The 10,970-nt window shown below is 37.9% G+C and overlaps 1 protein-coding gene across 3 annotated transcripts in view; it reads right to left on the bottom strand.

Moving 5' to 3' along the window:
• Window positions 1-260: 260 nt before the first annotated feature.
• Window positions 261-10,970, bottom strand: part of Rhogef2 (Rho guanine nucleotide exchange factor 2) — an 87,723-nt gene continuing 77,013 nt past the window's right edge. For all 3 annotated transcript variants that reach the window (XM_076445481.1, XM_076445478.1, XM_076445488.1), the window contains 8 exons: window positions 7,674-7,945; window positions 6,106-7,401; window positions 4,225-4,341; window positions 3,916-4,092; window positions 3,599-3,819; window positions 1,994-2,144; window positions 1,821-1,867; window positions 261-531 (listed from right to left, as the gene is read on the bottom strand). In XM_076445481.1, the coding sequence (XP_076301596.1) occupies window positions 433-531; window positions 1,821-1,867; window positions 1,994-2,144; window positions 3,599-3,819; window positions 3,916-4,092; window positions 4,225-4,341; window positions 6,106-7,401; window positions 7,674-7,945 (2,380 nt within the window). In that variant the 3' untranslated portion in view covers window positions 261-432. The remainder of the gene's footprint in view (window positions 532-1,820; window positions 1,868-1,993; window positions 2,145-3,598; window positions 3,820-3,915; window positions 4,093-4,224; window positions 4,342-6,105; window positions 7,402-7,673; window positions 7,946-10,970) is intronic.

Below are 10,970 nucleotides of genomic sequence, written 5' to 3'. Positions count from 1 at the left end.
TCCTCATCGAAATTGCTAATTTAAGGATATAGTCTTCAGTAGTCTCGATAATCTATTGAAGATTCCCCTCAACCCTCTAAAAAAGAGATATCTTGCTTATCGTTTCGTAGCAGCCGCAACACTATTACTATTTTTGTCTACAATTTATGTATAATTTTTTAGTCATTGACGTGAGACACGACGCGCGATACGTTACTACGTCATTTAAATCCAGTTACATAAAATCTTTGGCAAAGGCATGATTAATCATTGACCCATGATTCTGTAAATATGTATATAATATTATTATATTCCATAAACAGCTACTCGCCATTTGTCAGTGTTTTTTTTACATAATTTTGATTTGTTCCAGCGTGAGCATTTGGGAACGATCTTGCTCGTGAAATGCACCAGGTCGACATTATTTCATGTACGTTGATATTGGTATTGGTATCAACCGACACTGTCTCCCATTACTTCTGTTTCAGTTTCGTGTTCTGCGTGTTCCAGTTCTTCGTTCGTTTCAGATTCGTCATGTGCGTCTACAAATTCCTGTTAGCAAACATTTGAAAAGATTAGATTCACGATAAAAGCATGAAAGAGCGGGAAAAAATATAATCGATATCCAAAATAAAGTGATAATTACATTGCATGTCAATTTCTCAAATTATAATATTGCTTCAAAATAAGAAAAATGATTTATACTTTTCATAACATATATCAATCGTTGGCTCAAACATACATATTTACAATTATTTAATATTTCGTCCTTAGTATTTCTGGCTAAAAAATATGGATTCACACTATTCTAATACTTCTTCATTAATCATCTTCAAAACTTCATAATTGAAATAGAAAAATGAAAATTTTCTGAATGATTAATAACTTGGGAACAAAAAGTACTTAGTCTTGCAGAATTAAACATCTATCACTATCCAAATACTTCGATATCCGAATGTTCTAATATACGAGCATGTTCTCTAAACAGTTATGAATCGAAAATTACAAGCTTTTATCAAATACTTCGTCCTGAATATTTCTGGCTACAAAATATGTATTCACACGATGTACATATGTATGTACAGTGGGTGTACACAAATTTGGACCCAGCAGCTCGAGTGTCTTTGAGACGTTAGAAGGATTAGTTTACTAGCTAATGCGTAAATAATTTTTTTATAAAAATGTAAAGGTCACGATTTTTAAATTTTTCATCTGTGTCTGTATTAATACTTGAACAGTATTGCTTGGATCGTTTCGGACTCTTATTCTCTAAGAAATGTATTCTCAATAGTTTTTGGTGTCTTCCGAGGAGAAAGATGTGTTCGCTATTAAAAGAAAATGTGCTTTTGTTCAGCATAAAAAATTGTTGTGAGTAACTTCTACAGCCAGCTAGTTGTCAAACTAAAATGGAGTTTTTTTTTATAATTCAACAGAAAATGAAGACAATTGCAACGAGTCGTCTAACGTTGAATTGACAAATTGTGGACGTCTTGTACGCTATGTACAGAATTTTTATTTGTTTTGTTTTCCATTAAAATATTATTAACTATTTTTATAATAATTTTCACTATCCATACTATAGTTCGAAAAAAAATAAAAAAAGGATTATCACTCGAAACCAGAAAACATAATTTCATGCAGACAAGTGTTAAGATTCGAACGAACTCACCGTCATCCAAGTGTTAATACATGTACAAATCTTGTAATTGATATGCTTAATATTTGTCCTTTAAAACATTTTCGAAAAACGAGTATTTTTGTTTACCGTTAGATAGTAACCGAGATATTACTAACTAATTGGTGTTATACAAACTAATAATAACATAAACATAGTTTCTTACATCTCGTGTGGTATCATCAATACTGCTTTCTTTGTTCAATATGTCACCTGTAATAGAAGCAAAAGAAGTATTATATTACTACTTGTATTGCGTTTTACATATATGCGATATACAACGAACGTAGATTAATATCTACGTACCGAAATATTTTTAAAAAAGTTAAAAGAACTAACCGGGTTCCGTTTGTGTTTGGTTCGATGTAGTGCAGGTTTCTGAAAATTCACGACGTTGAATGTCTGCGTCAAGAGCATGAAGACGTTCTCTGCTTCTACGCAATTCTTTTCTCAATCTCTCTCGTTCCTCTTCTCTACCTTTTATAATTTCCTGTAATGCACAGACACATGTATAACGCTATTAAAGACTTCTAGTCAAGAAAAATTTGAATGTCTCTCCATTCTGTGGGTGAGAGTATCTACTTTTTTGTCTTATATTGTGCATTTATACATAAGTATACAGCAGTATAAATGTCCGTAAAACATTCTAGTTCTCGACCCATAAGAAAAACATGTGACTGCGCTTATAATTGCTTTTTTTCAGTAAACATTGTCCTCGAAAAAGTGTCGAAACGTAAAAAAATTAAAATATCATTTGGTGCAAAATCGATGTTACTAAGAATGCTATATAACTGTGGATGTTTATGCAATTTACAACATCTGTAGACGAATTTTCATAAAGTGGAATCAAATAAAATCTTGTTTTCAGTGGTAGTAGCCTTCGTAGATCTGAAATAAATAAAAATCATACTAAACTCTATCGAATTTTATATTCTGCCATTTTTTTAAATTTTCAGGAGCCATAAGTGCATAGAGATCCGCAGTCTAGCTTAACAAATATTTCATCACACACAGGAGCACCAATGCGAATTATAACAGAACAAAAGTCAAAACAAAGTAGGTTGTGGTACGATGAAAAAACGCTGCTGCTAAATTTAAGATGTCACGATTCAAGTTTAAAGAATGAAGCTATGGCTGAAGAATGGAAGGTTATACATATGTACACCAATTTGGGGCAAAAATAACGGTGGGATGTACAGTAGCAGACAAAAGTTCAAGACCGCTCTAAAGAAGACGATAACATTTTTAATATTGTACTATACGATTTGAACTTTTTTTTGGAAAGCTAGAGCAATTAGTTTACTAAAGGATGTGAAAAGAGATTTTTTCAAAAATTGCAATTGATCGGAATTGTTGAAAAAAATACTAAAAATTGCATTTTTAACTTTTTTTGTGGTCCTATATTGAAAATTTAAAAAATACGTTTTGTAGATCTGTGTCGATTAAACATATTCTGAAAATTTCGTCAAAATTGGTCGACGTTGCAATGAGCTACAAACGTTTAAAGATGGTAAAAATTGAGAAAAAATTTTCACTATTTATTGCCGAAAATCTGCAATTTTTACCATCATCTTTAAACGTTTGTAGTTCATTGTAACGTCGATCGATTTTGACGAAATTTTCCGAATATGTTTAATTGGCACAGATCTACAAACGTATTTTTTAAATTTTCAATATAGGCCCACATAAAAAAGTTAAAAATTCATCTTTTTGTATTTTTTCTACAATTCCGATCAATTGGAATTTTTGAAAAAATTTCCTTTCACATCCTTTAGTAAACTAATTGCTCTATAGCTTTCCCAAAAAAGTTCAAATCGTATAGTACAATATTAAAAAAGTTATCGTCTTCTTTAGAGCAGTCTTAAACTTTTGTCCGCTACTATACATATATTCTCAGGTCCCATAATATAGGATAGAGGAGAGATATATTTTATGAATCCGTACCAGTAACTGTGATAATTGGGATGTTAAAGAGTGGCACACTGGTTGTAAGCTGGCAACCGATACAACAGGTTGTTGAGGATGATGATACAGTCTCGGTGATGGACACCCAGTTGCTTCGCAGCTCGGTGGTGTTGATAACACTGATGTTCCACGTGAAGCAAGAACAGTTTCCGTTTCACTTACGTTCAAAGCAGAATTTAAAAGTCCTACTAACTGATTCGCTAAATAAAAGAAAATATGAAAGAATTACAATTTTTAATAGAAAACATATACAACATTGGAAAATAGTAATATTTCATCATTCGTTTATAAAATACCTTGACTAATAGCAGCGAGTATAAGTTCAGTAGGTTCTTTTTCCATGCTCGAAGGTTCAGATGCCATATCCGCCACATGCTCGAAGTCTTCTTTTGGGATATTCAAGATATTTGCTACTAACAATTGTTTTTCCATCAAAGCTTGCTTAATTATATCATCTTTTCTTCTGAGACACTCTGAAAGTAATTAATAAAAAAAATTATGAATAGACACTACAGTACAACGGTTATCTATTATAGACATTGTAATTTAAGACATTTCCTAATTACACAGAAGATTATAATATAATAAATACATAAGCAATATACCTATGGATGTAAGTACCGGTTCTGCAACATGTACAGGTGGTACTTCTACGTGAACTTCCAACGGATCAATTAATGAGACCTGGGTACAAGTAACCATTCGTAATGGTTCTCCCATACCTATAAATAAGAAACATAGTTTCAATTGAATAGATGGTATTTACTTATATTCCCGGAGTAAGATCAATCATTTCATTATTACTAGATAGCGGGATCTTTATGCAAAATAAAAACTCTGTACCTGGATTGCAACGAACTGGAGTGAAGTGGAAGTTTATTTTCTTTTCTGATATGTTTAATAGAGCGAAAATAATGTAACAGTATTTCTAAATTTTTCTAATGGTTTTACTTTTTTAAATTACACCTACTCATTCTTGTCATATGTATGCATAAAATCCCCTGTCTAGTAATGAACGACCATGTTATCTTACCCTCGGATTGTAACTAGAAAGTAACTATTTATCAATGTTATCAACCTCTGTGCAAAAAAAAAAGTTTGGTAACATTGATAAACACGCAACTGCCTAATGAACACGAGATGGAGTTGCTTGCTATTTTCCATATTTTATTCAGCTCGTCCCGAATGCCGTTATACAGGGCAGGTCGCACTAATATTAGTGCCACCGATGAGAATATGTACCTCGTCTGTGTCAGTTTTGCTATGATTCCACGTTGATAGCAGTGCAGCAGTGAAATGTTGCACGATATCGCAGCACTGATTGACAGTCCTCCTGACTAGGCGTCATCTTGTCTAAACTAGCTGAACTAAAATTGGCTTTAGACTGGCTCTGCATCAGAGAGGACCTCTGTCTTCATGGGGAAATCTATGCTAATGTGAATGAAATCACGGGAATCGATTTTTTGTCCTTATACGAGCATATTTTGAGCTGCACAAAGGTCCATTTGATAGAGGAAGGTTCATCGCGGCGTGCTCTGGTCATCATATCAGTCAAAAAAGTCTCTTTCAGACAGAAACATGGATTGAAATCTGCGGTTGTTTTTCTCCATTTTCTCTCTACTTTGGGCACTCATATTATTAGATATAAAAACATAATCTCGTTAAACCAATAGCAGAGCGCGCTGTATTTAAGGGGGTAGTATAGGCTCGATTTGTAACTAGAAAATACCTAGAATCTTACTAGAAAAATGGCTCGAAACATGGGCTTGCGCGCCTCGGTTTTTTGTCCTTATTTGAGCAGATTTTGGGCTGGGGAAAGAGACTTTTTTGACTGATATGATGTGACCAGAGCGCGCCGCGATGAACCTTCCTCTATCAAATGGACCTTTGTGCAGCTCAAAATATGCTCGTATAAGGACAAAAAATCGATTCCCGTGATTTCATTCATATTAGCATAGATTTCCCCATGAAGACAGAGGTCCTCTCTGATGCAGAGCCAGTCTAGAGCCAATTTTAGTTCAGCTAGTTTAGACGAGATGGCGCCTAGTCAGGAGGACTGTCAATCAGTGCTGCGATATTGTGCAACATTTCACTGTTGCACTGCTGTCAACGTGGAATCATAGCAAAACTGACACAGACGAGGTACATATTCTCATCGGTGGCACTAATATTAGTGCGACCTGCCCTGTATAACGGCATTCGTGACGAGCTGAATAGAATATGGAAATAGCAAGCAACTCCATCTCGTGTTCATTAGGCAGTTGCGTGTTTATCAATGTTACCAAACTTCATTTTCTGCACAGAGGTTGATAACATTGATAAATACCCCAAAATCTGAGGATATAGTTCCCCCTAATTAAAAATCTATTCAACGATACGAGTCTTTAACCGAAATACAGAGTCAATTCAGTTGATCTATAATTTTAACTTATTGATTGTATCTTACGTCAGAAATCTTACTAAAATAGAAAAAGACATATCCAAACCTGTGGTAGAGGATTCAGGCGGATGTTGCTGTTGGGGTTGTTGGTTTGTTTGCTCAGTCGTTGAAGGTTCAGCAGTCGGTGCAGGTGCGTTAGGTTTTTCCTCTTCCTGTTCCACACTGGTATCCTGCGTGGAGTCTCTGGATTCGGCTTCTTGTTCCTGCTCTTGATCAGTTTTGTCAGGAATATTGTCATGTTCGGCCGAGGTTGAGTCCTCGATTGTAGGTCCTGGTTCTTCTGGCAGTGGAGTTGGCGGAGTAGGTCTTCTACCTTGCATGTCGCGAGCCTTGTACGCCTCAGCTGCCTCGGATATATGCTTGTACCATAATTTCCGTTCGGCCGGCGAAGCAGCGACCAAATCGTAGATGTGTGACCCGTTTTGCGACATGTTGACAAGGTAGAGCGAGTTCTTGTCCACGGCGTTGTGCCTAACGAGAACAGTGGAGACCTTCACGATAGGACTCAACATCGAATTCGCTTGGTTGATGAACTTTAGCAGGTACTTTTCGTCTTGCCGATGCAACAGGAATATCGTGTCGTCGAGCAGAACTACGTGCAGATCAACGGGTTTCGCTCGATTCTGCTCGGTTCGTCGCCATTGCAACGGGCCTTCGTAGATCAACTTTCGTTTCGTGATATCTAGATTTTTGAACTCCTGAACGGTCGGGTGGTCGAATTTATCGAAGGCGGATCTGTCGATGGTTCGCTGAATCTCCGCCAGCCTCTGATAGTCTTCGGCCTCGCGAACTGCTTGGTTCACACGACTAAGGATCTCCTTGCTCCGCTTGAGACTCCTCGACACCGCGGCTCTCTCTTTCTCATTGCTTTCCGGCGTATACCTGTACAGGTTCTCGAAGAGCAATGGGTATTTTGTCAGTCGCAGCATTCCCGTCAGAATGTGGTCCTTCAGTTGTAACCTTCGGCACAGTGGGTTCGCCTCGATCTCGTTCAGAAAAGCATTTAATTTCGGATCTTTACGACGACGATCGCGCAACGCATCCAGGGCTACTTGCTGCTTCGCGCAGTATGTCGAAGCTGCTCTCTCGAACGCTTCCCCGTTCTCGCCGTCAAACATGTCCAACAACAGCTCGCTTACGTCGCCCACGCATGGGTTTTCCTTCTTCTTGCGTTTCATCGTTTGATTGAACCGCGAGTGGATCGTTACCATCTCGTCTAAATTCGAAAAGAGTAATTGTATTTGGTCTAACGGAAGTACTAGGGATTCCAGGAGTGGCTTGTGGAAGACGTGCGACAGGACTCTCAACGCCCGTACATGAGATCGCTCGGTGTGGAATAATTCTGAAATCAGAAAAGTCCGAATTATTTCCCTTCGAAAAAGCTAACTTATAGTTAGAGCCACAGGATTTAAGGAAACAGCACGGACCCGAGGGCTTTTTTTTTAGATTTAGATCAAGGTTTTACTGGATTAGCCAAGACCAGGAGTGACACAGAGTTTCTCGAGCTAAGAACATGAGTGGCGAGTGCCCGCAACAAACACACAGAGACAGGAGTAATACAAAAAGTGGGTCCCTGGGTTAAACATGGAAATTGCAGCGAAGGGAGACACCAACCGTTAATGACTTCCTGTCGCTTTTTCTCGGCATTGCTGAGTCTGGCGAGTACATCCTCGGCGACACCCTGACTCCAGTCCGGCGGATCCGGCTCAACGTCAACATCGCTGTCCCACGAAGTCGATGTGCTCGTCGCCGAGGTGGTTGGATGCACCTGCTCCAGACTGGTACTCGGACTGTCCAGACTTCTCGTCGACAGACTGCTATTCGACGAACTGCCCGCCGAGTTCCCAGGAAACGATCCGGAATGATCGCAGTCACTGAAACCAGCCCTATAGTCAATTGTTAGCGAATCATGCATTCCACGTTTGAACTGTACCAGCCAGTTCAGCCACCCCAAACATTTTCAAGTTTTGTCTATCCCATCGATCAATATTAACACGTTACGTAAGATTCGTGAAATATCCGAATCCTGTCGCGCGGGACAAATTCGAGCGGAGCTGTGCGCACCCACCGCTTTTACACTTCTATCAATTTGAAATGGTTCGAGGTCGATTCGTATTTTTCGTCTTACGCAATTATGTTAAAACAGTTATTTCCATAACACTGTCTATTCTTATTTCTGGGAAAGTACCATCCGAGTACAGTTGGAGACAAACATACTCGTACGAGAACTACACGGTTCAGTGAAAATGTAAATCAAAGAGTAACAATCTTTTTTTTTTAAATAATTCGAATCTAGTTTAGCGACTGTCTTCGCACAAAGTATCAATTATATTTATTGTCTGTTGACAAGATATACCGAAATCGTTAAGTTGGCCTTTCAAGGATTGAAAGACATGAAAAAGATGCTCCAGGGAAAGAAATTTGGCTCAAATGAACAAGTGGTTGCCGAAACTGAGGCTTATTTTGAGAGCAAAGACTAATCGTTTTTCATAAAGGGCATCGAAAAGTTAGAGGAGCGTTGGAATGAATGCATCACTCTTGGAGGAGAGTATGTTGATGAATAAAGTGGAATTTCTAAAAAAAAAAATTGTTTTTCTTAGTTAGACCGGACACTTTATGAGTGATGTTAGTTTTCGAAGTTCCATTAGCCGTGTAAGCAGATTGCGTGAAAGTTCAATTGTTTATATGTTTGAAACTATTGAGTAACTACACCTAATATTTTGCAGACATCCTTAGGAATCCATATACTATCGTCTCGCAAAAGATTATCAAAATCGAAGTCGGACACTTGGGGTCCTTCCCTTGTTAGTGTTTCTCTGTATTCCGAGCAGAGAACTACGGAAAATTGCAAATATTCTAAAAGTATTAGTCATAGAAATCCTGTGTTTGTTATAATTTAACACTTTACCTACCGAAAGCCTATATTAATAGGATTTTCAATAATTGCGCTGTACCAAAAGAAAGCATAGAAATTTTCTGTTACATTAGAATCTTAAATGAGAGTATTAGATGACGTTATTGAGGGTGACTTGTTATATACATATGTATACATATAGTTCACAATGGAAATTGTTGATCCTAGTGATGGTTCCATTAAGAAGTGTTTAAGCCATGTAGCATAGATATTTCAAAATTATGCAATAATCACCGGTCGGTAATGTGTTAATTCACGTGTACATATTAGGAATCCCGAGAGGAAAAGTACTAACAAGTGAAGAAAAAGCATCAATCGATGCTTATAAAGATTTGGGCTGCTCTAATCGCGCAATTGCTAGGAAAAGTAATCGGTCACATACCGTGATTAATAATTATATCAATTTACGTGAAAATTACGGAAAAAATCATTTTAGAGGTGGTAATAAAAAATTGTCAAAGAAACAACACTCATTATTAATGAGGTCTACGGGCTAACAATGAGGAAAGGAAGAATGCAGCGTAATTTCGAGCTGAATTGGAGCTCCCGGTAACAAAAAGACGTGTGCAATGTGCAACAACTTTTAAATTCTTCTGGACACAGTGACTTTATAGAAATTTCGGTGAGTGTACTGTAAAAAATCATTGATCCTTTTATGTCTGTATGTTGCGAGATGTATTTCTTTCAAAAGTGACGTTACAAATGGACACATAGTATACATATAAGATAATAGAAGAATTATTATCCGCGAGTCTCTTTTATGTAACTATTCTTGAGGAGCGGTATGAGGGTTAACAAAATATTTTCGCAACGTGAAAAGTTATTTCCAATGATCTGAGCCTATCATCCGTTTCAAGGAAGTACGACATTTCTGGAACACCCTAGCATAGGTAAACTGGTGATCGAATTGAAAATAATCGGCAGGTTGGTCTTTGTACCTCTCGGATCTCGTGCGTCGTTCATGAACACTGTGGCCGCCCTCGTGATTGTCGCCGTCGTCAAGAACTTCGGGGAGTCGTTTCTCGACGTTCGAACACCCCGGTAAGGTATCGTTCGACTGATCGAGAGGCGAAGGTGGTTGTTCCGTGCAAGATATTGGACTAGTTAAGTTTTCGTTGCCGCGAGAATTAGGTCGAGGACGGCGTCGCGAACCATGCTGCCTCATCTCTTATATCTCTTTAGGCCCTAAAGGGCTTCCGCGATGGAACAAAGCTGACAGGCATGAGCTGTTTCTACGGTAAACATGATATTACATGAACACCGGTCGCCAGAGACTTTTACCTCGAAAGAACACCCACGAAACTACCCGTTACGTCTGAATTCGTCGCTTTTATTCAACGTCTCGTTAAGTAATTTTTTCCCCCTTCTTTATTCTCATTGGTTCCCTATTATCACTAATTTGTGCGATTGCGCGTTGAGTGGCGCGTTACCCTATCGGCAACTTGGGCAAATGCCCGGGGCCCCAAAGCGAAAGGGGGCCCCGAACACAAACTAAGATCCAAGATTCAAATTCTACGTTTTTCCCCGGGGGCCTCGAAATTCTACATTGCCCGAGGTCCCAACTCTAGTTATAACGCGCTACTGGCGACGGTTACGCTATAAGTACTGTAAATAAATTTTTAAATGTTTTCGGCGCAAAACGGTTCGATCGTTTATTACGAATTATAAAGCAACTTTGCTAATTGTCAAACAAAATCAATGTTTCGATCCTAGTTTGGATCTTTTTCAAGATTTATTTGAATCGCGTCTGTAAATTAAATATGTTACAGTAATTTTGAAAAAACAGAAATAGTGAATGATTGAATGTAAGAAATATTGTTTATAAAGACACACTCACTTGCTTTGGGGAATATAAATTTATGATAAATGTGCGACACGTGTGTTACGTGCGTCGTACATGCTTGTTGTTAAGATACTGATGTACGAACGTATTTGAAACCGATCTCTTTTTGTCAGTGTTGTGTGAGATCTGTAATGTGACATTATAAATGAAACAT

The sequence above is a fragment of the Lasioglossum baleicum genome, chromosome 2, assembly GCF_051020765.1.
Source record: "Lasioglossum baleicum chromosome 2, iyLasBale1, whole genome shotgun sequence".
Taxonomy (NCBI): Eukaryota; Metazoa; Arthropoda; class Insecta; order Hymenoptera; family Halictidae; genus Lasioglossum; species Lasioglossum baleicum.
This window is presented reverse-complemented; position numbering and strand designations above follow the sequence as displayed.